Below are 24090 nucleotides of genomic sequence, written 5' to 3'. Positions count from 1 at the left end.
CGTACCAGGTGTGACATAAGGCCTCAGTAGTGATCACGAAATCTCATGCAATGACTTGCATGCGTACACAACAGGCTGTGGAAGGGCTGGCTAGAAGCCGTTCAATCCTACCCAGGCTCTGTGTCATCGAGTGGAATGCTGGCTAACGAGTCTGCATTTATATAAACATTCGAGGCCACCGTAGCTTTAGACTCGTCCGCGATCCAAAAATTTCGTGGGTACATCCACCCACCGACACCGGATATACTCGCACAAGTTCTTACCCAAGCTGTCAAAACTGCTTGTTGAGTTGAACCCCCTGTCCAGATGGTCCTTCAACAAGAAGTGGACTGCCTTGATGTTTGGGAACTCGCACCTGTCAATCTGCTTCCCCACGTCGTCCTTGCCAAGCAGCTCGCGAAGTTTGCTCGTAGACATGAGCGTGCGCAGCCATTCGTACTCATCCTCGCGCCGGACAAACAGGCCCAGGTTGCAATTAGACGACTTGTCGCCTGAGCGGCCGAGCACCACATAGCCAAGCGGAGCACGCGTCGTGGGGCCAAACTGCGACATGTCTGCTGGAGACACAGTTTCGTAGCTTGGCTGTTCGCGCGGGTATTCTCTTGTGATCTTGGGTGACGGGATCTGCACGACTGTCCCATCTGGCAAGTGAGCCGTCTCTTTCACAAAGCTTTGCGGCATCAGAGTGGCCCAGTACTCGAAGAATGGCCGTCCAATGGCTGTCCGCATGTCCGGAGCCATGGTAGATCCGGGATATCCCTGCAGCAGATTCTCGATACAATACCGCGCGAATGACCCGCGATCCGAGTCAGTGAAACTTGCACCGGAGAGGAGATGGGGGTCGCGGGTCTGGGCGAAGATGCGCAGGTCCACGGTTGCTTCATTTTGTGATTGGGGATCTTGCGGCACGCCGCCGGCGATCATGAATTTCAAGCAGGAGAACTTCTTGGCATCGTCGCCCATGTTGCGCAGAGTCTGCCGTTCCACCATCTTGAGCTTCTCATGGATGTCCAGGCCCGTGAGGTAGAAGTGGAACTCGGCTTGCCAGCCGCCCTTGGCAGTGAAGCCGACTAGATGAAATGTTAGCAGATGCAACTAGGCAGAGACTTTGATCAAAAGCCAGTGAAATATGTACCCTTTGTAGTCGATGGCGGCGGCAAGCCCTTGACACCAGAGACGTGGACCTCGTTCTTGCCAATCTGCATAATGACCATGTTCTCGATCGAGGCCGTGACGTCCGAGTTATAGTACAGCGGGCCCTGAATCTCATAGAGAAGCTGACTGGCGACGGTATCGGTGGTGACAAGTCCGTCCCGCCCCTTCTCCATCGAGATGACAGCCTCGCCCTTCTCGTCAATGGCAGCAATGGGGTCTGTTCCAGTCGATTGAGTTAGCAATCGCCAGGTAGCATGTGGGTAGCATCACCACTTACAGCCCATATCAGTGTCATTGTCACCCAAGTCCTTAAAGCCAGAGTAGTACCCTCCTGTTGCATATGTGCTGCACTCGATGATGTGGCCGATCATAAGAGCACCCGCCAACTCGGAGACGTTCTCTTCACGATTCCAGCCGTGCCACCACATGGCGGCACCAACCGTGGGCGAAGCATCTGCCACGCGTCCACAGAGGACAATATCAGCCCCACCGCGGAAACACTCTGCAATACCAGTGCCACCGAGGTAGCACTGGGCACAGATCGGCTCAAACCCCCAGTCTTTAATGGGCTTGTTTGCAGGCAAGTTGAGAAACGGCTCCTCGCCCTTGCGGTACAGCTCGAGCGCCGCATCGGTGACGTCGTCGCCGTCGACAACGCCGACCTTCAAAGCCACGCCGTGCTTCTTGATGAGCTTCTTGACCTCCTCGGCAAGACCGTGTACATCGCTGGCACCCGCGTTGACGCAGACTTTGGTCCCATTCCGCGCGAGATGAGGGATCGCAGGCTCGATCTCTTCTAGGAAGTAGGGTTCGTAGCCCTTGGCGACGAGGGTGGACCCGGACGACATCTTGGCCTGAGCGAGGCGGTCGCGCTTGTCGGAGCCGCGGAGGGTCATGTTGCATTCACTGTGTTGCGGGAGAAGGGTCAGCTACACCGATTGGAAAGCTGTTTGTGATGGAGGGCCTGTACCTCATCCAGTCGCCAGTGATAACGTCCACGTCCTCATTTGCAGCCATGTCGGCAATTGCGCGTTTCCTGTCGTAGACACCTTCATTTTGTGAGCATCAGCTCGTTTGGAAGGGGGGAACCAAAGGACAACTCACCACCTGAGCATCCTGCCACGCGAATGGGCCGCCTGGGGCCGGAGCCATTCGAATTTCCATTGGGTTGGTCTTGGATCATCGGCGCCATTGTGATTACCTGAATCGCGAACAAGGGACGAAGTTGCCACAGTAAAGCACAATGTTTTAGAACTACAGATCATTTGGAGGCAAGAGCTTTTAAACCGGTCGGATAACATGGGACTATCTTATCCGAGGGCGCGAGTTAGATTTCCGAGGCCCCGACCTCTTCTTGCCCTACGGCCATTGTGGTCAGCTTTCCCTATTATCCCCGCACACGTAAGTTGAACACGATTCGAGTCAGCACCTGGTTGATTGAATCGCATCTCACTGCTTGATGGCGGCACGACCCCGCATGTGGCGAGTCAAGATTTGGAGATGACCGAGGCGGCCCAAATGGAGCGGCGCTAATGAATCATTGACGATGAATCATTTCTGACTTGCGGCTATCCCACGACCAAACTCAATGCTGTGGAGATGGTTCGTGCTTCCTTCGGCAAAGCTGGCCCTGAGACGGGAAATGTACTGAAACCCACTTTGGCAAGGCTACTGCAAGTAAGAGGCGCGGGGAAACTGATGCATTGCGCTGTTGAAGCTCGGACATTCTGGAAACCAGAAATTGTGACAATCATGTAATAGAAAAGCTGGTTCATCTTCGAAATTGATCACTGGCTCTGATGGCTGTTACTGTCCGCTCTGCCAACCAAAACCGGACGATATTAGTAGTTACAACTCATTTGTCCTTTAGCATGTGCCGATTTTACGTGACTTAAGCGCATAATCCGTGTGTCTCATTCAGGTTCAAAGTCCAGATCCAACATCTAATCTCTATGCAGGAAGCCCTTGACGAGCTTGAGCTTCGTGTGCTTCAACCCGGTCCGAAGGTCCTTTGTGTTCTTGATGCTTTCCTGTATCGCATGACTTGGCACGTGCACTTCGGTCAAGTACTCTGGTGTCTCATATGTCTCAAGCACGCAGATACGGTTCTCGTTGGTCGGGTCCTTGTTCACAGCGTAAACCCAAGTGCCAGGCTCGTCATTCCGTCCCGTGTCCACAACAGCCTGCCAGTAAGGCAGGGCCTTCACGACGCCGGCTGGGTGGTAGCTCAGGTCGGCAAAGAGGACGTGGGGGTCTTTAGCAGAATTGACCTGCGGCCTGGAGAAGTGGAAGCCGTCAATCATGGCGAGCTGGTTGATTTCCGGGGTACCATCGAATCGTGACCCGCTAGAGATCCAACTCATCATTCTCTTCACGCCGTCGGTGGCCATGTGCGAGTCGAAAGTGGCTTCGTCTTGGTACCTTGGGCGCAGGGAATCAGTACGGAGGCCAGTTCAGTACAGGAGAGGAAGGTTGTCGCTTACTCCTCAACTGCGTAGACCACATTACTGTCTGGTTCGTCCCGGGGCAAGCAGATGGCATATTTCTTGATTCCTGGCTCGTTCTCGAGGGCATAGTCGGATGCATCGCTTAGAAATTTGATGAACTACACAGTCGTGTTAGAAACATTCCAAGGCCATCCCGGGGCCTCCTACTGACAGTCTCCTTGGCCTCTGTACTGGCCATGGGCATGCGTGCAACTACAAGCTTTCGTGTCATGGCTCTTGTGCCGGTTGATGTGCTGGTCGCTTGTTCCGTGAATACTGGAGAATTTCTTCGAACGTTGCTTGTGCACCCACGGTTGGCGCCGGAGGTTGAAAGTCCACGTGGTTGGTATTCTGAATCAGTCAGGAGCCTGCTGCCCGAAGGATCTGTCACAAGTAAGCCCGAGAACCAATAAGGAGTTGAGTCTGGGAGGCTGCATTCTGGATTATCACAGTTCTCTTCTGGATGGCAAACTGAATCGTGACTCCATGGACGGGCCGGATTTCGTCTGCCGCGCGTAGGGGTTCCCCGCACAAGGGTCTCCCTTCCATGGCGCTTCGCTTCGACTACCGCGGCCAGCGCTAGTGACTCGTCTGAATCACTCCCGCTTGACGTAGGTAGGGGAAGTGCGGGGATGACAGGCCAGCCCCTGTAAATCCGGGGAAACGATTCCCGCCCACAACGTCGACCACGAAACCATCACGGCGCTTGGTGAAGCACACAAGGGGATCACGTAGTCCCGTCTCACATGACTGAGCAACGGCTCAGCGGCTAAACTGATTCAGCATCAGCCCAGCTCTAGACTTCAGTCTAGCTCCAACCTGGGCAGCCAAGGCCAGCAACTGGACGCTGCCGTGGTGGGACCCCTGGAAATATGGCGGACCCGATGCTGAGCATGGACTTGTTCTTCACCAGTGCCGCACAAACGTCTTTGCAATCTACTCTCGCCGGGACTGATTCATTACTGCAATCTCACAGTCCCTTCTTGTATCAGCAAACACTGCAGGACCCGCAGTGCCAACCCCAGAGGCATCAGTACCAGCGTCTGCATCATCCCCAGCCTCCTGACACGCCCTCGCAGGAATCAGCACCGGCAGATGGTGGATCATTACCCACAGCGGGGCCGTCACCACCAAGAGGAAGACCAGGGAATAGGAGTTCAACCGCCAGTATGTCCACTAAGGACCTGGAGCTCGAGCGTAAGCGTGCACGGGACCGCCGGTCCCAGCAGGCAATGCGCGACCGGAACAAGTGGACCATCGAGAGTCTGAATCAGCAGGTCTCGTCGCTAGCTGCAGCGCTCGACGAGCAGACTCAGAAGGCGTGTCAGTTGGGCGAGCGGGTGAAGATACTGGAGGGCGAGAACGCCAGGCTACGAGCGCAGAGTGCTGCTGCTGCGGCTTCGGCGACGGCGACGTCATTGACGCCGCAGAGTACCGCAGGCTCTCCGCCAACGGTATCGTCGCCGCTGGATGCCGGCGTCACTCTTGGTGGACGGCATCAATATCGACAGCGGAATTACGAGAGCGGTAGACTACTGAGCCCTGTTCCGGAGGCTGCAGCCTTACCCTCATTCTACTCCGATTTCCTAGTATCGACAAAATGCCATGAGCCATATGAGCTGCCGCCGTTCGACACTTCACCAACATGCCTTGCGGATGAAATAGTACAGGCGCTGATAGCGACAGAGAGGAGAAGCTGCCGTGCTGCTGCTTGCGCGGACCATGGAGCTTCACTACCCGCACAGAATTCCGCCTCGCACGTTGTTGGAAGGCGAAACACGTTTCACTCTCCGGATCCTCCAGCATCTACCTTTGGACCACCAAGTGTGGGCATGCCTGGAGTGGCGACAGCCAAAAATAAAGCGAAACAGATGGCACTGAAACCTAACTTGGCCGCATTAGTCTACAAAGACCACAAGACGGACGACGAAATCAGCAATATTGTGGGTGGCATAATCAGGTGTTACACAGAGATCGAGACACTTCCGACCAAGGTTGCCGTGTTTTATTGCATGTCGATTTCGTTCAAGGTAGGTCCTTGTCCACTGCTGGCGTCTGCTGCCCACCGGTGAGGCGTGGCTCATGGTGCTGAACGGACAAAGTGGCTCGTCTGTCTCGATGCACGCACGTGGGAGAACCTCCCAGCGTGGTTGCGGCCTGTATCTTGCCAACTACAGACACCGCATGCGGGCTGGATAGACCGTATCCCATGGTAAGCTGTCCGGTTCGCGACTCAACTCGACATCCTAGCCACACTCAGTAACAATGTGACTTATCCGATACAGGCCACGAGCACGAGAGTGGCTTATCCGGCATCCCGACATCACGCTTGATGTCTTTGCCGTTTCCTACAGCTCCTGCTTGAGTATTCTCTGGGACCATGACCCCGAGCATGTCCTCATAAAGGTTGATGGCCGTGCGGGAGATGGCGGCGCACCACAGGCCGTGGTGATAAATCCGATTTTTGAGCAGCATCTTCGACAGCTCAAGCACTGGACAGTCGGAGAACCATTCAGGAGTCGCTTCAAGGAGCTGGCTGATCTGATAGAGCAAGACAGGCAGGACTGGGACCGCTGACGGGTTGATGTGTCGAGGGGCGTGGAAAAAAGAACTGCATTTGGTACCGATACCCCATTGTCTTTTGCGAGTGAGTGTTGACTTCATAATAGATTGTATCACGACAAGCTAGAGCCAGTTTCGAATCATAATCTCGACCCCTTCTCTCTAATCTTCGCGTACCCGTTTGACAGCGCAATCCTGCCGTCCCCCTTGACCTTGGTCTCAAACCTGACATCCATGCACCCGTCCACATCCCTCCCAACAACCCACATCCGCGTCTCCAGCGCATCGCCGGGGTACACGACACTTTTGAACCTCGCCCCGAAGCTCTTGAACCGACCCGGTTCACTACCGCCAAGCTCCTTCAGGACCCCGTGCGCAGCGATGTTCCACGTCCCCAAGCCCTGCAAGATCGCGCCCTTGAACCCGGCGCGCTTGCCGAACGCGTCGTCCGCATGCATCGGGTTGTAGTCACCGCAAAGGCGGTAGAGGAACGCCACTTCTGGGGTGGTCTGGAAGGTGTGCACGGCGTCGGGGGCCCGGTCGGTAGGGCATGTCACGGGCTGCTTGGACGGGCCGCGGGGGCCGTTGTACCCGCCTTGACCGATGCCGAATGCTGTGGAGGACAGTTTGACAAAGACGGTGTCCGTCTTGGCGTCGACGAGGACGCCTTCGGATTCGAGAATCATGGCGCCGCCTAAGTTGTGTTGATCGGGTCAGCAAGAAATGCCAGATCTGGTCATTTTGCGTGGAGATTGGAAGGTAATATGTTTGATGATCCAGTGACACGCACCCTTATCGTACACCCCCTTGACAGTGTTGCGGATCTCAAGATCAAGCCCCTCCGAGCTGACTGGCAGCGGCCGCACAATCTCAATCCCGCGCTCCCCATCGACCGAGCGCTGGGCGTCGAATGGCGGGACACCAGGGACATCGCCCGTCACGGTCCGCGCGATGAAGTCAAACACGTCCTGGTCTGTCTGCTTGAATCCCAAATTGATCGGGAACGTGGGGAATGCGGCGAATCGCGGGTCCAGCTCGTAGAGAAAGTGTGTCTCGTCGGCGGTGCAGCCGATAGCGTTAGCCTGGCGTCCGTGTCAGTGTACCGCGAATTCCAGCATCGTTGGGGTGGTGCAACGCACAAAGAGGAGGACATCACGGCGGTTGTAAGAACACTTGATGGGGGGATATGCGTAGCCGGCTGCTTTTCTGAAATCGACGTTGTCGTATCGCCCAGAGGCGTTCTTGACTGGCTTGTCACTGCCCATGCTGCAGAGTTATTGTTATGATTAGATCGACCTTGAATCAGCAGTGGATTTTGTGACTGGGTTCAGGTAGCTGGGTCGAGGAAGCCTGCTTAAATATGGCTCCGCTGGGGTTTCTCCAATCCCCGGGCTTGGGGAAGAAGCCCCGCAGCATGTCAGTGCCGCGGGCCCCTTGGCCCGTGGTCGGCTTTAGGGGAGGCCTAACAGTGGTGGGGAGCATTTGGGATTTGGGACACCCGGGCGATGACTTTACAGCTAGAGGACCCTGAGGGCATGGCGCTGGGCTAGTTTCACTGGTCACAACGAGGTCGCGGCACCAAGAACACTCCAAACGCGAATTTTGAGTAGTTAACACAAGAATAACGACTAATTTAAAGCATGTCGCACACTCCAACGCAGGACTCCTCCATTCAGAGCTTCCGAGGCACACAAATGCACTGTCATGCATTGACTAGGACCTGATCAGACTGCTCGATCAGGCTCATGATTCGCGTCATCTCTTCGCTGGCGGTTGAGACACGGTGCGCCAGCGCCTGTCTGAAAACCGGATTCTCGTCGCCTTCCCGCGCAGCGTTGTCACTTCGCAAGATGTCCAGAACAGCCCTAACCGCTCCCAGATGTTCCTGGATGTTGGAGTTGACCTGCTCCTGCAGGTCCTCAGCAATCTCCTTGAAAGAGTCTCGCACAGACGCGAGGAGCTTCTCAAAGAGTTCCTGCTTCCGGAATGCGGTTGTGATGTAGCTCTTGCGGCGGGCGTCACTCCCAGTCCCTGTGAAATTAATAAAAGGTAATTAGCATTGGTTCAGAATCGCTGATTGTTGCATGATCGATCGTGGAATGGGTATCAACACATACCAAACTCGTGTATGGCGTTTCGGTATGCAGGCTCCATATACTTGCCGATGAGCGAAGTGCGGATACCAGAGGTGGCATCGATTTGCAGTTGCCTACCCATCTTTAGCCTCAATCTGAGATGGGGACAAAGAGCCAGGGCCATACCTCAAAGCATTGTCAAAGTCATCTTTCAGCTCGTGGATATTGGACTCCAAGAGATGCTGATTGCTCCGCAGCGTGGTCTCCAATTGTATCGTCAAGTCCGCATGGTCGGCAAGGCCAGTGTCTGGATCATCGAGTTTGTCAGAAGAGTCAGCTCATCTCCGAGTTTCGTGCGATTGATCAAGAGTATCTCACGTAGGTAATTCGCTGCTTGATCCAAAGAGGCCGTGATGCTGGCTGCGAGGCTATCGACGCGCTCATCCAGCCTCGACTGAAGGCCTTGCCACATTGGCCGGACTTGTCGGACCATCTTCGCCATTGCTTCGTCGTTCCAGCAGTGTGAACCGACTTTGGGAGTACAATAATCTCCGTAGTTGCGACAAAAGGCCGAGTATGATGCTTGATAAGTTCAGCAGGCGTCCATTGCCAATCTCTTGCTCGAACCGTGGCCACAATCGGGGAATACGGTATTCTTACCATGGTGCCACTGGGAATAGCGTTGAGAAGATCAGATCTCTGTCCGACAGGCGCTCACTCTCGTTTCAACTTACGCCATTCCATTCATAACACGCGTCGGTGGCCCCTTGTGACCAAGACGCAATGCGGAGTCCTAGAACGGTGTTGTCAGCCCCCAAGATCCCACAACCTGATATCGAGAGAAGTCACTCACGACCCGGATCTAGGAAGCCCTGCCGCATGTCCAGCACCAGACTGGATCCCAAAGTGCGTGACTCGCCATGTTCAAGATCCTGTCAACGCGCGCGTCAGTCCAAAGTCCAAGTGGACAAGATGCAATAGTTCTGCAGAGCGGCGAGTAAAGGGTTAATACTTGCTCGTCGAAGCCGGTTCTCCAGCGAGGTGAGACCTTGTCGCATCACTCGGCGTCTTTCTGCGTCCATCGAGCCGGCCTCAGCCGATGAGACCCATAGGCGAACCTCACCCAGCAGAGCGGGTATGCTGTCGCGCATGTACTTGGTGCACATGCGATGCTGGCTCTCGGACACCCGAGCGCGGCAGTGCTGCCGGATGGACAGTATCCCACTGAGCATCAGGTGTGGCACCGCAACCTGTCTCCGTTTCTGGCGGTTGTCCCAGTACTCGCTGTTGCTAACGCAAAAGACCCGCAGCGTGTCATCTGGGACCTTTGCCTGGTACACACGGAGCAGCCTGTTCGTGACCGTGGAGTTCCGGGTGTCGATCACTAGCTTGCGCAGCCTATTCAAGTAAAGGTCAGATCGAGGGCTCTTCGACAGTGCAATACAAGCCACTGGTCCTTTCTTGGTGGAACGGGGTGAGTACTCACCGGAACTGGGCATTTCTCAATTGCGTCCTGTGCGCGAGTTGTCATCAGTACAACGACGATCAGTTGATGCAGTTGGATATGTACGCACTCGGCTCGTTTCTTCTGCCTGTGAAGTTCGCAGAAAAGATCTCGCTCCTCACTCGTATAACCGTCTTCTTCATCCATCTCCAGCTCATCTATCTCCAGTTGGACTTCAGCAATGGCGTCTCGAGCATTTTGCACGTCGTCCATGGCATCCTGGACTCTGGTTCTTGTGCTGCCCGTCCAAGATACGACTGCCTCTTCTGGCCGAATATCCTACAGGTGCAGTTCCGCCGTGTAAGCACAGAACGCACTACGGTAAGGGGAAGACTGGTCTGATACTTACATCTGACCTGGTACATATGATGCTGACACTGGTCAGGCCCGCACGCGCCGCCAGATCAAAGACGGCCATGACGCCCTCGTCTGTCGTCGCCCGGCCGATAGGGCAAACGGCAAAGATCTCGTCGACTTTGCGCAGATATCTCTCCGTGACATTCCGTCGCGCGGTATTCAGGTCGCGGAGACCTTGATAACAGGCGAGTGTCAGCCAAGATGAGTCCGCCTGTGGATGTATAAGACATGAGGTCCCCACTTACCAGGCAAATCGACAAGCACAAGGCCCTTTTCGAGGATGTACGCGTTGACGAAGACTCTGCGAAGGTTTAGCAGGATTGTAAGAGATATATTTAGGCACCACCAGTAGATATGAATGCTCACTTGATCTTGCTGATGAAGGGCCATGGCAGTCGCTCTTGTGCGCCGGAAGCGTCAGATGTGAGCTCGGCCAGTCGCGTCGAACACTGCGCGATACTGGATAGGACTATTCGTGTCTGTGCCTGGGACGGCATTGCCTCATGAGCCCACTGCTTGAGTGTGCGCAGCACTTCCCGCGTGCTAGGTGCCAGTAGGCAAGGAAGGAAATTCGAGGTGCCGTTCTGCTCGAGCCGCGACCCAAACATGGCGACAAAGGTGTCAACCGCGAGCGTTGCTCTCTCCTCGAAATCCCGCACTTCTGTACGATGCAGCTCCCGCCTGTTTAGGTGGAAGTGCCGGTACGATTTGAGCAGATCTGCGAGCTGATCGTGGATCTGGGCCTCCGTGAAGAGTTCAATCTCAATCAAAAAGTCCTGCCTGTTGTGGTAATGGTATTCGGTGGCTACACATGTGCAGGCTGCACCTTCGTTGCTCTGGTGAACGAGAAAGATTTCTGTTAGCAGTCAAGCTACTAAAGCACGTGTCGAATTGGATATGACTGACCGTCCTGGCCAAGCCTGGAATATCGAGTAGCGAGTTGAGCAAGCTACTCTTGCCTATATGCAGACCGCGATTAGCTGAGTAGCTCTTTGTTCTACACGGTAGTCCAAATCCATACCTGCACCGGAGTCGCCGACAAACCCCACGATCCTGGTGGAAGGTGGATGGAATCGAGCCAGTTCACTCGCCGTCTCATGCAGTCGCCTCATGGCCGAGCTGGGTTCCAGATGCAGATCGCTGCTGCCCAGGACACGATGAATATCAGTTGCCAGGCCTTTAGCTTCCCTGAGAGCTTGTTGGAAAGTGGCATTGTTGAAGCGATCCCCAGGAACCTGCTCGTCGTCGACATTGTGAGGGCTTTGATCTACAGGAGAACTGCGCCTTCTGTTGGCTCGAGCTCTCCCGCCCGACTGTGTTGTGGCGAGCACGTCCAAAGCTGCGTTGATGTCGCCCAAGTCTAGACCGCCATCGCTCTGGGTCCTCGATCCAAACACTGCAGGCCGAGAGTTCGTTGAGCCATCCTCGTGGCTGGCATTACTTGAGCGCGGAGAAGAAGGAGAAGTCGAGGTTGACGGCGTCTGAATATATTGGCCCGAATCGGAGGATGAGCCGATACTCAAGTCGTCGAGATCCTGCTCGATAGACTCGATCGGGTCATCCGCTACTAGCTGCAGCCTGGAGGGAGTTAGATCGTGATGGAAGGATGGAGCCATGGGACGCAATAGATGTCTACACACCTGGGACCAACGGACAAGGGGGTTGGAGATAGCTGTGCTCTGCTGCTGCTGCTGCGTGTTTCCTGTCACTGTGCGTGAGCCGCGTGGCCTCTCATCATCAGACATTGCTAACTCACAGGCATGGTTGTAGCTCAACCCGACATCAAACTCGAATTCGAAAGCTGGAAATGGTTGGAAATCTTGCAATGTTGGAAATATGGAGAAGGAACTTGATTGTCAAGGACACAGCAAAGCAGGCTTCGACGGTGGGGGATTTATCAACTCATTCTCCATACCAGCATCACGCTTATCTTCAGCAGCTGTGGCCGGGCTGACTTGGAGCCCCCCAACGGCACAGCCTTGGAAGGCTAGCAGCCAACATTCGACATGAAGCACATGGGGCCGCATAAGGGGCTTACCCCGACATCGACAACCAACAAAGTGGCTGAGCAGAGCAGAACCACTATTGGTCAGCGAAGTTCAACCCCGCATTGTGAACGGCTGGAGGTCTATCGTGTCAAAGGGAGGCAGGATGGAAGTCCGGTGAACAAGCCACCAGAAGATGCGCAAGAGGGGCCAAAGGCAGACACAGCGTGATCCCGCACTTGCATAGGTTACTGATGTAGAAGAACTTGACATGGGGTGTAACGACAGTTTCGGTGCGCACGGGATATCTAAGTCAAGAATCAGCTGAGGCCTGGCGGTCGGCTGTTGGTTCTACATGCACGCCTGCGACATTGGCTGAAACAGGAGACAGTAACCGCGCGCCTACACTGCAGAGCTGAAGGATCAACGAGGTCGCGAGCACAGCCGAGCTGCTGCGTGCGCTGGAAGCATTATGGCGTCGAGGAATCGGCAAGGAATCTGTGTAAACGTGGATGGCTCTCTGGATTATCACGCCCTCGGCCTTGTCCCGCACGGCCTCGACCCAGACACTTCCCACCCACATTCAGAGAACCCAGTCCCTGCTTACCAGCCGCGTCTGACTGGACCTCTCCACACGCAATGAGCTACCACACCACTTCTTACGTGCTGCTGAGTAAGGGAAAAAGGTCACGTGCTCAACGCGGGAGACACCAACATGTCAAGAATTACATAACCAACATCTGCATGTGCAGAGTTGAATGGCAGCTTACAGGTCAAAGCTCTTGGGTGAAAGATCTAAGTAGCCCGAGCGCACGCCGCCAACTCGCGATGTTGAGTGGCCGCATGGCTTTGAGGCACTACAGAAGCACTGCATGAAAGATAGAGCGAATCATCCTCTGGAAAGGGCCAACGCCGACGCGGTCTTGAAGGCAGCGACATTTGCAAGCAGCTCTGCTAGCCTTACTGAATACCATGGCCGATGACTCGGTCCGAGCGGAGCGGCAGTTATACCCAGCGTTTTCAGCACGCCCTCGGCTCTGTCACGATATCAAGGTGTTCGCGATCTACAGGGGCAAAACGAACGCTTGCCCAGTATGCAGCTGCCAGGATCTGGCAAACATTCGACATCGTCACCCGCAACCAACATTACCGAATGCGGGCTCCCTTTGATGAAAACTTTGAGAGTTGGTACATACAACCCTGTCTCATTTCCCGGGCACAAACATTGAGCAGGGGATGGACGAGATACCAAGGAACATCCCGTCGGTTGGAATGTACAATGACACGAGAAGTAGAACCGTGGTCCAGGCATCCCAGGAAATACATAAAGAACTCCAAAGGCTCCCTCCTGACGCGCATAACCCGTTCATTCCAATCACCTCGCTCACCACATTCTTCCAGCTCGTAGTCCATCCACTCCTTTCCGCTCTCGTCTACATCCACTCTTTTCAGTATGCTATCTCGCGCACTACTTCATTTTCTCTTCCTCACCGGGGCGAAGGCCGCCTGGCCCACCTCTTACGACGTGACTCATATTGCGCCCGATTGGATCGACCCTAGCGACTGGCGAACCGTCGCCCTTCGCAACCCCCCAGCTGCGGCTGAGATCGTCGAGTATCGCATGGACGTTCTCAGGGCAGTCCCGCCCGACGTGATCAAGAGGTACACCACATCTTCGTCCAGGGGCACGGCCGGCGTGTTTTCACACTCAGTGAGCCCCTCCAACGAGACACGCGTTGCCGGGGACGCGGGCCACCCGGTAGACCTCAAAACCAGAGACGTCCTCAATGGCAAGGATGACAGAGTGCTCTTCTCGGACATGAATTGGCCGTTCCGCGCCATCGGCAAATGGGTGTGGACAAAGGACGCGGATCGTCGCGCAGGCTTCGGGTGCACGGCGACGCTCATCGGGCCCCGCCATCTCCTCACCGCACGATACTGCGTGGATGATATTTGGAGCGGCCTCTTCAGTGAGTTGCCGCAACTACTTCATTACCGTCACACACCCTGGTGGCTTCACTAACAATGACCTGACGTCCCAACAGTGCCGGGCTATGACGAAGGTGAGCGTTTCCCACGCGCCTGGGCGACAAAGATCATCGTCTCGGACCGCTCGCAGCTCGTGAGCTCCTGCTATCGGAAGCAAGAGTGGGCAATTGTCATCCTGAACCGACGCGTGGGCGACGAGGTCGGGTACATCGGCACCCTGCGCAACCAGGTCCAGGAAAAGTTCCGCACCTTAGGCACCCTGACCACCCTCGGGTACCATCTGGACACAGACAAGGATTGCGAGCGCCCGTACCGGGAGACTGGCATCACGGGCGTGCTGGCGCAGATTTATCTCTGCGATGCTGCGGGCCCGGTGCGGTGCTACGCAGACGTGAGCATCGGCGCCGCCGGGTCGCCCATCTGGGAGCGGGACGAGAACAGCGAGGAGCGCTGGATCCTCGGCACCGCATCGTTCAGGAGCAAGCTGGACACCGAGTATGCGTCGGGAAACGAGATGCTGGCGGCCATTGCGATCGCTAGGCGGGACTGGCCTTGACCAGAGACAGGGAGCGAACGAGCTGTCCTTCATTCTACAAGCATGGTGACATGGACGAGTAGTTCAGACCAGTTCTCGAGTGAGACACTGGAAGAACATCGAGGTCGAGAGCGCACTGTTGTAGCACAATCCAACGCCTCGAATCGACCAAGTTGAATTTCTATTTCTGATTCAAATTCAAAAGTAACTATTTGACAATTTCTTGCGTTATGATTAGTCTATCCACAAACGCTATCACTGGTGCTTTGGTGCGTGATGCGTCGGGCGCGGTGTGGCTGCTGAAGCTATTTTGATGGTAGAGGTGGTGCTTCCGACGCGCGAACACGGAGAGCTCGGCCTTTGCGTTGGCTGCCAGCAACCTTCTCGTAGGCTGGCGGCGGCGGCAACGCGTCCTGGCTGTTCTGCTGTACCCTGGCAGAGGACCAGTCGGCTATTTTCTGCCTGATACCAGCGATCAGGCCCCTCAGCCACTCAAAGAAGGAACTGAAGAAGGAGCCAAGCCACGAAAAGAACTCCTCCCAAGGGAAGAAGTAGACCGCAGCAGCAGCACCTGCACCGAGAAGCACCGCTGGGCCTGCAGCGGTCATCACGGCAGTGCCAGTAATATGGCCAGCACCCAGAGTCCACGTGCCCCAGCAGACAGACGAGTGTGAGAGATAGAAGCCCGAGGCAGTCGTCTTCAAGCTCGCCGAGACCTTGATGGTGGTCGCTGCAAGCCCGATGATGCTGGCGATCGGACCTTGCCAGTCCTTCCACCATTTTCCAACCATGGGGCAGTCGTTCAGGAAGCTGAGCTGGCTCTGGATGTCCCTGGCAGAGGAAAAGTGCTCCCTGAACAGCGAGCCTGGCTCGCCCATGTGCACGCGGACATGGACATTTGGACCGAGAAAGACCTGGCCATTTTGCTTCGAGGCAGTCCACTGGTCGAGCCTGATCCCGTCAAATGTGGATGCGCCGTCGATGATGAGCTTCGTGGATCGACTCCCTCCCGTTCGCCGGTCCCGACACCCGCGGATCACACCGAGACTGTGCGGGTAGCCTCCAACGGGCGTGATGTGGAAGTCTAGTGCCTCAATGTGCTGGCTGACTACGAGGACCAGCCTTTGCCCGCAGCCATTATCCAGAAGAGCGTCGACGGCAGATTGGACGCTCTTTTGTGTCGTCAATTCTACAGCTCTTCCATCTGTGATTGCGTCGTCATCAGCTTGGTCACCAGCAAGATTCAAGCGGCGCTAGGTTCAGGGAAGTGGGCCACTCACTGTGCCAGAACTTCCACTTCTTGGACCTGCACCTGTCTGTGAGCTGCGGTAGGACGTCGTTGGGCACGACCGCGAGAATCGTAGTCTCTTCGTCGGTCCTCTCTTCGCGGATGATGTCGTACAGATCACGGACCTGGTCTTTGACGGCCAAGGTTGAAATCGACTTCGAGGAGGAGGAGGATTGACGTGAACTTGTACTATTGCTTGACATTGTTTGCTCTGTTTTGCTTGCATCAGAGACGAAATGGAGAAGGCTGCTTGCAACAGCTCAAAAATCGTCAATCTGCTCTGGTATTCTGGCGGTCAGCGAGGCCCAGTCAGCGCGCATTGGGCACCAGCATCATGCAACCACGTAGCAAGCGGGACAGGGATGGATGCAGGGGCAGCGAGTTACAGCCAATCAGTCATCATAACGTAGCTCACCCAGGACGCACTCAACCGAGGGACCCGGTGGTCCACATGGCTGGCAATCAGGTGCATCATTCCGAAACAGACACGATGAGTTGTTCCTGGGTCCACATAAAGTGAATGCTAGAGCCACTTGGACCTAACATCACCTAACAGATGGCCTGCTGTTCCTTCTGTGACTATTAGCGTCCCGACCTTTGCCATATTCGTCCATACTACAAGAAGAGCGAGCACCCAACGTCTGAAACAACGATCACCCTAAGCCAAAAGACAACAAGTGTTGGGAACTCAAGCGCTGACTCATGAGAAAAAGTCTGCAATGGCTCAAGGGGGCATACAGTCCAGAATAGGGCAAGTCGGCCGATTAGAGTTCAGAATTTGAAGAAAATTCACATAAGACTTGCTGCGGAGCAGACGACGAGGTTTCTGGGCTTCGATTCGGAATCTGAGACAGACCAGGAGGCCATGTGTGATCGGGAAGCCTGTGGCAGTTCAGAGCGGGATGAAGCCCGCGCGATGCAATTTTGGGGCCGAGCGGAGCATCGCAGACTTCTTTCAGGAGGATAGGACTGAAAGGACCCTTGAGAGATGACAATAGGAATGCTAGGACGCCGCGATCGTTGCGGCAACCGGATCTATAACGTGAGATACTGTAACGTGCCATGATACGTTAGGCGCTAGATTTCTTTCGCCAGACGCGAACATGAGCATTTGTTGCCCCGTGCTCCTCATGTCTGTCTCACAAACCATCACCTTTCACAACGCATCGGTCCGTAGATGCATCGCATACGGTAAAGCCGATATCTGCACGACGATATGGTTGGTTCGCGAAAGCACAGGACGGCCTTCGCGGAAGCTGACCGGGTATTGTGGAAGATGACGCGCATGAACAGCTTTCCCTGCCGCCACCCGGTCGTCGGATGTGGGATCCATGCCACTCTTCTCATACCTGGGCTGTTGTGGTCTGTTTAGACTTATCATTCGCCCATTACAGTCCTATTGCACAGGTCTGCGTTCGTGATCCAGACCTGCCCGTCGCCGCGATTGATTCTGCCACATCACATTTGATAATATCCTATTGCACGTTGCTCGCCACCGTATGTCAGCTGACCGTGTCCTGGGTCGTGCATGGACTTGGACCAGGATGCGGGCATACAAACACTGCAACTCCCTGCTCTGGTGTACACCACACTGCGGTAATGGTGTTCTGGTCCTGCGGCTGTCAGTAAGCTGCTACCCTCCAGTCGAGCCCAGACTGTCATGGTTCTACGCAAATGGCCCCCTTCATCTCTGGCGTACAGGTACTCACCACGTAAGAGTGAGTAGCCGGACCCAACGGTATGCACTGCCGCTATAGCATGCAGCCTCAAAATGCCACAGACACATACCCGGGCAAGAAGTAGCCGGGCCACACTTTTCCTCGTGATGTCTCGACGATTGTCGAATGGCTTTGTGTCTCCCACTGACTAGGTATATAAGCTAATGGCCTGTACAATCCGATTAAGAATTCTCTTCGACCCCACAGTCTTTCTACGGAAATCAGTCGACATTACCCGAGGTGATCACTTACACTGCTTTATTTCACGTCTTTACTTGCAAGTTACTTATTAGTTCCCACAATGGCTCGCACATCCGGTCTCGTGGCGCCCCTGATCCTCAGGCTTATTGCTACCGTCGCTGCCGCTTCTCTCCCGGGCCCAGATGCCAATGGCATTCTGCCTGCCATTGGCTATGACCCGTCCGCAGCTTTCTCTGTGGCGCAAGACGCTCTCCCTGCCGAAGTGATTCACTATAACACGCAGGCTCTGCTTGCCATGGGCAACCTAGTTGCTGAGCCTAGCAACCACACTGAAATCGGCATGGCTGAGCGAGACATCTTTGGGGTCAGTCGTGATGGCACGCCGCAAGCTAAGACCCTGTGATGGACTGACACCTTGGTCGCACAGAACGACGACAGAGAGAACTGGGAGAACAGCGATTATCCGTACTCCGCCATGGGAAAGCTCTCGTGGTCAGACGGCCATTGGTGTACAGGTATGTAGCCCTACTCTTAGAGCCATACAGCCGATTGCTAACAGTTGTCGTACTCAGGAACACTGATTGGTATGACAGCTACAACTTTTGCTCCTGGGAGGTACACTTGATATCTGACATTTGTGCAGGCCCCCGCCATGTTCTCACAGCTCGACACTGCACGCCTACAACCGATCCGAGCATCAGCCTCCGCTTCTCCCCCTTCTACTACGACGGCGAGTGAGTATCTACGAGATCTCCCATGTCTTTCCTGCTTACGCATCGCTGCTGATCACGTCCTATCTGCATAGAACCCGCTACTCTGGCTCTCCTGTCATCGCGTTCATCTGGCCGACCGATGACGCCGGTGAGTGCTACTACGGCGAGGACTGGTCAGTGCACATTCTGCAGGACCGTCTAGGCGAGGCTCAGGGGTGGCTCGGTGCCCGCGCGCTCGGGCCGGAGTGGCTCGACCGCGACATCTTCCACAACTTTGGGTACCCCGCGGACCGTTTCAATGGCGAGCGGCCCATTCGCTCTGCTGGCGGCCGGATGTTTGAGATGGGCGGTTGCACCAGCGACAGCCCTACACTGAGCAACATTGATGTTATCTCTGGCCAGTCTGGTAGCCCCATCTGGTGAGTGTCATCTTGTCTTTTGTTCACCTGTGAAGCCGAGCATTGGCCGCGTGCCGAGCAGACCCGGGAGGGGGAACAGTCTACTGCGAGACCCAGTGGAAATTACTGACATGACGTATGCAGGGAGTACAATCCGGACAGATACGTGCAAGGCGTCCTGTTCGGCTCGAGCCCCTCGAGTTCCGGTAAGCCTCTGTCTCCCAACCTTCATCCCCCACTCTCTCTCAACTGCACAGAATCTTTTACTGATGTTGATGGCAATAACAGTGTGGGCAACAGGTCAATCCTTTGTTAATGGCGTGGTTGCAGCCCGCAATGACTTTCCTTAGATCATTTCATGTGATGGGGACTCCGAGTGGAAGCATTATGTAGCCTGTGTTCATGGCGTCGGTGGTGCACCTGCCGACGAAATGTGGAACTCGATGTGGGACCTTGATGTGGGACTTGATGTGGGGCTAAGGCCTGAGCAGATTCCCAGATATCCGCTTGCTCTACGTGGAGATCGGCCCGTGCAGCAGTCTATCGCTGGGTTGATATACTTACAGAATCACGCGATCATGGCATGACAACTGGAGTTGTGGCGCTAGACTTTGACAATACATTATAGCTTCGCCCTCCACCGCATGGCCGCATCCCTTCTCTTGTCCTCATCCTCCACCAGATCCTTGGGCATCTGAACGTGCCTCGCTCTGAGAAACTCGCCAAAGCTCTTGGCAAACCCGTCAATGACACTGCTGCTACTCACGCCGTCCTGAAGGATATCCTTGACCACGAAGTGAACAGCATGAAGCCCCACAAACTCGCATCGTTCCATTACAAAGCTCGGGTCCCAGTCATCAGCCAGCAACTCGATGAGCTTCTCCGAGCTCAGGAAGCTACGCAGCCACGGCCAGGCTTTGGCGTCGCGTACCCAGAATCCGACGTTCGCGTTACCGCCCTTGTCCCCGCTTCGAGCGAACACGAGATCGCCAAAGGGCCGGGTCACCCACGATGAGGTGTTGATATAAGCGTGGCTAAGCGGCGGAGCGGTGTGCTGTCTCTGGTGTGGAGCCGCCGATGAACAGTCTCTCAGGCTGAGCGGCTTGACCTTGATTGTCTGAGCATTCCTCTCCGCATCACCAGAAGACACAATGTGTACCGTCAGGAGGATGTCGTGCTGGGGTACCAAGCTGGGGAAGTACCGAATGAACATCTTTGGAGCCATTGTGCGCCAGTCCATGGATAAGTGCAGACCGCAGTAGCCCTGCATCCCGCTGTAGAAGATGGCCTTTCTGAAATTATCGAAGGCCTCTTCGTGTCTGGCCTGGGCAAACATCCTGATGCCGACCGTGCACTCGTTCTGCGACCGCGGATTCGGCCGCGACGAGCCAAACTTGACAATGCTGAACGTCGTGAAATCCTCTTGTCGGATCTCTCGCAGGATCTGGTCCTTCATGAGCTCAAACTTCCAGTCCGTATCGAGACCAGCGCAGAAGCCCGTCATCTCTGCCTGATACCCGCCGCGCAGACACACGGCAAGCTTCGCCGTCGGGGGCGGAGCCAGGCCCCTGACCCCCGAGAGACGCACACGGTCAGGGCCGAGCTGTTCCAGGTGGACGTGCTCAATGTCGGCGACCACGTCAGCGTTCAGGTACACGGGGCCCTGGATCTCGTAGAGCAGCTGCCCCTTGCAAGTGTCCACCGTGACGGCGCCGCCCGTGCCGGGGGGTTTTGTGATGATGGCGCCTCCGTCGCTGTCGATCTCCGCGATGGGGTAGCCGAGGTGGTGCATCTGCGGTATCTCTCTTGCGCCACAGAAGTTCCCGCCGGTGACATACGCGCCGCACTCGATCAGATGGCCGGCCATGAGGCTGCCTGCGAGCTGCCGGTGGTATTTTTCTCGAGAGCCAGCAGGCTTCCAGCCGTGCCACCATGTTGCAAGGCCCATGACGGTGCTTGCGTCGCAACAGCGGCCGCAGATGACTACGTCGGCACCGGCTTGCAAGGCGGCCACGATGCCCGCCTGGCCAGTGTACACATTTGCCGCGAGGATGTCGTTGGTTTCTGTGCCAGGGGCAAGAGTTACTTCAGGACGATTGAGATGTGTGATGGTGCCGAAACCCCCGTCTTTAAGCCGCTGGCTGACATCATCACCCGTGACGGCAGCGACTTTCACACTCGTGATACCCAGGCCGCGGAAGTACTCATCGACCCTCTGGGCGAGGCCGGTCGGATTGAGCGCACCGCCGTTATGGACGACCTTGATCTTCTTCTCAGCAAGAAGTCGTGCGGCGTCGCCATTTTGCCAGGCTAGCTGCTCGAGAAAATTGGGCTCATAGCCGAGTTCCGGGCGGGTCTGCCGCTCAATGGCCTTCCAGGCAATGTTGAACTCGGCCAGATAGTCGGCCGCGATGGCGTCGACGCAGCCCGAATTGGCGAGCTTGTAGACTTGGTCGATTCCATCCCCAATGGCGCCAGAGGCGTTGCCAATGCGGATTGGTCGGCGAGGAGGCTGATGAGTAGTCATCTTGGGTATCCTCAGAGGAACTATTGTATCTTGCTCCAGGGCTTGTGCTGCTGTGGCCTGTCAAGCACAGCCTTGCGAATCCAGGCCAATGTCTCAATCGCGTCGACTCTCGAAATGTCCCGAGAATGACTAAGCCAGAGCTGTTCGAGATGGCTACTCGGGAAGATGGAAGTGGAAATACAGTGCCGGTGTCCTGCCGCGGGACCTGCAATGACCATGGCTATTTCAGCGGGGACAGGCAGCAGGATGCCGTAGAATTGCCAGTCTCCTTACCCAAGTACGCAACCAGCAGGCGGTATCGACATTGCAGTTTGAATCCCGTGCGGCCAAGGTGGTTGAATCCCGTTCGAGCAACAGCGCGGGGCACGACTCAACTCTACCCCAAGGGTCCTGGGGCGCTGATCATTGCGGGGAAGTCTGGGGTAACTGTAGCGGGGCCGCGGATGACGGCGCTGAATCATTAGCACGTCCAGGGTCTTGTCACTGTTCTGAGGTCTTCTCGTACTAGCTTCTGCCATCTAACTAGCCTGGTTCCCCTGCACGAAGACGTGGGGCCTTGGCTCGGGTGGCTGACCTCTTCCCAGCCGAGATATGACGTGGCCAGGGATGCAGCTAATCCTGTGCTAGCATATCCGACGGTCCCGCATTCTCCCAAGTCAGAGAAGGGTTCGGCAAGACAGTTTTGGATTGCCTTGAGAGAAGAAGACTGTGCCGTCGTCACTAGCATCCGGCTGAGACCAAGCTGCCGAGCCTGCGCCCGTTTTGTTGTACATTGTGAACACCAGACATCACGAAGGCTCTGCTTGCAGAAGCCCTGAGCTCAGAACGAGGCACACGCCAAAATGGGAAACCAACGAATCTACCGATCCCCATACCCCACGCCACACGTCCCGACCGACCTCTCGATACCGCAGTTCCTTCTGCAATCAAACCCAGACGACGTGCCAGCTGACAAGGTCGTCCTCGAGGACTTTGATGAGCATGGTAAATCTATCACCTATGGCCAACTGCGAAATCAGGCAGCTCTCCAGGCTTCCGCCTTGAAGCAGCAATATGACTTGAAAGAAGGAGACGTGGTGGGCCTGTTTGGTCACAATACAGTCGACTGGGCAGTGCTGTGTCTAGCAATCCTCTGGGCGGGAGGAACGTTCTGGTGAGGCACCTTGATTAGGACCATCACGTGGCCGTAGGGGAAACTGACTCAAGACACGAAATCAGCTCGATGAACCCTCTCGCCACAAGCCACGAACTTGTCCACTATATATCCCTCGCAAAACCAAAGCTCATCTTCACGGACACGGACCTCGCATCAAAGATCCAAGCCGCGGTGCAGGAGCTCTCATCCTCGCCATCATCATCACAAACGAAAATCCAACTCGCACACATCAACAAAGTTTTCAACAGGACCACTGCCAGAGCTGACAAAGGCTCTCCTTTACAACCACCGGGCTTCACGTCCCGCGACAACCGCACTATCCCAGCAGGCATAATCTTCTCCTCTGGCACATCCGGCGCCCCCAAGGCCGTCCTCCTCTCCCACCACTCCCTAATCGCCAAGCTCCTCGTGCTCCGCGCCACGAATCCGTTCAACCACAATGCCTACACCCGGGAGGTCTTCTTCCCGTCCTTTGCGCACATCTACGGCATCGTCTCTGGCGTGCTCCTGCCCGCATGGACGGGCGGGTACGTCGTCGCCATGCCGCGGTTCGAGTTTGACGGGTACGTGAGGAGATGTGCGGACATCAGGGCCACTTTGCTGAGGCTGGTGCCTGCCACGGCGGCCAGACTCGCGGCGGATCCTGTGGTGCGAGGGTTGGCACTGGGTACGGTGAGGAGCGTGATGTGCTCTGGTGCTTCGCTGCCGGCGGAGACGATCGCTGGGATGAGAAAGGTCCTTCATCCAGAGATCGTGGTGTTGAATGGTTATGGGATGAGCGAAGGAACAATCAGCCTTCAGCGGGAAGGGCAGGCCCATAAAGCAGGGAGCATTGGACGCCCCGCTGCTGGTGCCGAGATTAGGATCGTTGGGGATGATGGGTCGGATGTCGCTCCGGGGTCTGACAATGATGGAGAATGCTATGTGCGCAGTCCCACGCTGTTCATGGGATACAAGGACAATGCCGGAGAGACTGCAGATACGCTGGATCAAGACGGCTGGCTGCACACCGGGGACGTGGTGAAAATTGACAGGGACGGAGACATGTGGCTGACTGGCCGCAAGAAGGAGCTCATCAAGTACAAGGGCAATCAGGTCGCGCCGGCAGAGCTCGAGGGGATCCTCCTGGAGCACGAGCTCGTGGTCGATGCTGGCGTTTGCGGGCTCATCAAGAATGGCGTCGAGCTGCCAGCTGCCTGTGTTGTGCTTGCTGGTCACGAGGCCACGGCAGACAAGGAGGCGGTCTTGCGAAAGTTACAAGCCCATCTTCATGAGCGGGTCGCCCCGTACAAGAGGCTGCGCGGCGGTATATTTGCCGTCCAGGAATTACCAAGAGGTAGCACAGGAAAGCTGTTAAGGCGATCACTTCCCAAAGTCATTGCCAGGTTAGGCCGGGCAAGACCACGCTTGTAGACATGCATTACATCTCAGGAAGTGGTCT

The 24090-nt window shown here is 55.8% G+C and overlaps 11 protein-coding genes across 11 annotated transcripts; 5 read left to right on the top strand and 6 right to left on the bottom strand.

Moving 5' to 3' along the window:
- Positions 1–186: 186 nt before the first annotated feature.
- Positions 187–2347, bottom strand: B0I36DRAFT_375145 (uncharacterized protein; the record flags this gene model as incomplete). Its single annotated transcript, XM_046160338.1, has 5 exons — positions 187–1070; positions 1136–1372; positions 1433–2061; positions 2126–2204; positions 2260–2347. The coding sequence occupies 5 exons, from the start codon at positions 2345–2347 to the stop codon at positions 187–189; spliced, it is 1917 nt and encodes a 638-aa protein (XP_046012139.1).
- A 703-nt stretch (positions 2348–3050) lies between these two features.
- B0I36DRAFT_412202 (uncharacterized protein) lies at positions 3051–3873 on the bottom strand (the record flags this gene model as incomplete). The annotated part of the gene is made up of 3 exons (XM_046161958.1): positions 3051–3576; positions 3639–3760; positions 3814–3873. The coding sequence occupies 3 exons, from the start codon at positions 3871–3873 to the stop codon at positions 3099–3101; spliced, it is 660 nt and encodes a 219-aa protein (XP_046012138.1). The 3' UTR covers positions 3051–3098.
- A 931-nt stretch (positions 3874–4804) lies between these two features.
- On the top strand, positions 4805–6256 carry B0I36DRAFT_270526 (uncharacterized protein). The gene is made up of 5 exons (XM_046151278.1): positions 4805–5072; positions 5232–5342; positions 5484–5681; positions 5715–5853; positions 5927–6256. The coding sequence occupies exons 1-5, from the start codon at positions 4811–4813 to the stop codon at positions 6216–6218; spliced, it is 1002 nt and encodes a 333-aa protein (XP_046012137.1). The 5' UTR covers positions 4805–4810; the 3' UTR covers positions 6219–6256.
- Positions 6253–7503, bottom strand: B0I36DRAFT_291620 (HotDog domain-containing protein). Its single transcript, XM_046151747.1, has 3 exons — positions 7343–7503; positions 6994–7285; positions 6253–6897 (listed from the first exon to the last, which is right to left on the bottom strand). The coding sequence occupies exons 1-3, from the start codon at positions 7466–7468 to the stop codon at positions 6344–6346; spliced, it is 972 nt and encodes a 323-aa protein (XP_046012136.1). The 5' UTR covers positions 7469–7503; the 3' UTR covers positions 6253–6343.
- A 294-nt stretch (positions 7504–7797) lies between these two features.
- B0I36DRAFT_326419 (uncharacterized protein) lies at positions 7798–11961 on the bottom strand. The gene is made up of 17 exons (XM_046154344.1): positions 11896–11961; positions 11780–11841; positions 11161–11717; positions 11046–11098; positions 10506–10975; positions 10385–10440; positions 10132–10313; positions 9853–10061; positions 9765–9791; positions 9295–9676; positions 9132–9210; positions 9013–9071; positions 8939–8948; positions 8657–8860; positions 8465–8585; positions 8321–8412; positions 7798–8234 (listed from the first exon to the last, which is right to left on the bottom strand). The coding sequence occupies exons 1-17, from the start codon at positions 11899–11901 to the stop codon at positions 7906–7908; spliced, it is 2898 nt and encodes a 965-aa protein (XP_046012135.1). The 5' UTR covers positions 11902–11961; the 3' UTR covers positions 7798–7905.
- A 1115-nt stretch (positions 11962–13076) lies between these two features.
- Positions 13077–13413, top strand: B0I36DRAFT_326418 (uncharacterized protein). Its single transcript, XM_046154343.1, has one exon. It carries the CDS (start codon positions 13097–13099, stop codon positions 13292–13294), a length of 198 nt encoding a protein of 65 aa, XP_046012134.1. The 5' UTR covers positions 13077–13096; the 3' UTR covers positions 13295–13413.
- Positions 13414–13577: 164 nt separating this feature from the next.
- B0I36DRAFT_385193 (uncharacterized protein) lies at positions 13578–14784 on the top strand (the record flags this gene model as incomplete). Its single annotated transcript, XM_046161052.1, has 2 exons — positions 13578–14094; positions 14170–14784. The coding sequence occupies 2 exons, from the start codon at positions 13578–13580 to the stop codon at positions 14667–14669; spliced, it is 1017 nt and encodes a 338-aa protein (XP_046012133.1). The 3' UTR covers positions 14670–14784.
- A 169-nt stretch (positions 14785–14953) lies between these two features.
- On the bottom strand, positions 14954–16139 carry B0I36DRAFT_350650 (uncharacterized protein; the record flags this gene model as incomplete). Its single annotated transcript, XM_046156932.1, has 2 exons — positions 14954–15852; positions 15929–16139. The coding sequence occupies 2 exons, from the start codon at positions 16137–16139 to the stop codon at positions 14954–14956; spliced, it is 1110 nt and encodes a 369-aa protein (XP_046012132.1).
- Positions 16140–17955: 1816 nt separating this feature from the next.
- B0I36DRAFT_364317 (trypsin-like cysteine/serine peptidase domain-containing protein) lies at positions 17956–19316 on the top strand (the record flags this gene model as incomplete). Its single annotated transcript, XM_046158943.1, has 7 exons — positions 17956–18219; positions 18283–18370; positions 18428–18439; positions 18499–18589; positions 18661–18987; positions 19111–19172; positions 19255–19316. 7 exons carry the CDS (start codon positions 17956–17958, stop codon positions 19314–19316), a joined length of 906 nt encoding a protein of 301 aa, XP_046012131.1.
- A 272-nt stretch (positions 19317–19588) lies between these two features.
- Positions 19589–21493, bottom strand: B0I36DRAFT_291615 (uncharacterized protein; the record flags this gene model as incomplete). Its single annotated transcript, XM_046151746.1, has 1 exon — positions 19589–21493. The coding sequence occupies one exon, from the start codon at positions 21491–21493 to the stop codon at positions 19589–19591; it is 1905 nt and encodes a 634-aa protein (XP_046012130.1).
- Positions 21494–22335: 842 nt separating this feature from the next.
- On the top strand, positions 22336–24062 carry B0I36DRAFT_291613 (luciferin 4-monooxygenase; the record flags this gene model as incomplete). Its single annotated transcript, XM_046151745.1, has 2 exons — positions 22336–22582; positions 22921–24062. The coding sequence occupies 2 exons, from the start codon at positions 22336–22338 to the stop codon at positions 24060–24062; spliced, it is 1389 nt and encodes a 462-aa protein (XP_046012129.1).
- Positions 24063–24090: the final 28 nt, after the last annotated feature.

The sequence above is a fragment of the Microdochium trichocladiopsis genome (genome assembly GCF_020744255.1).
Source record: "Microdochium trichocladiopsis strain MPI-CAGE-CH-0230 chromosome Unknown B0I36scaffold_6, whole genome shotgun sequence".
Taxonomy (NCBI): domain Eukaryota; kingdom Fungi; phylum Ascomycota; class Sordariomycetes; order Xylariales; family Microdochiaceae; genus Microdochium; species Microdochium trichocladiopsis.
The sequence above is the reverse complement of the archived record's forward strand: the minus strand, read 5'-3'. Positions and strand labels throughout refer to the sequence as shown.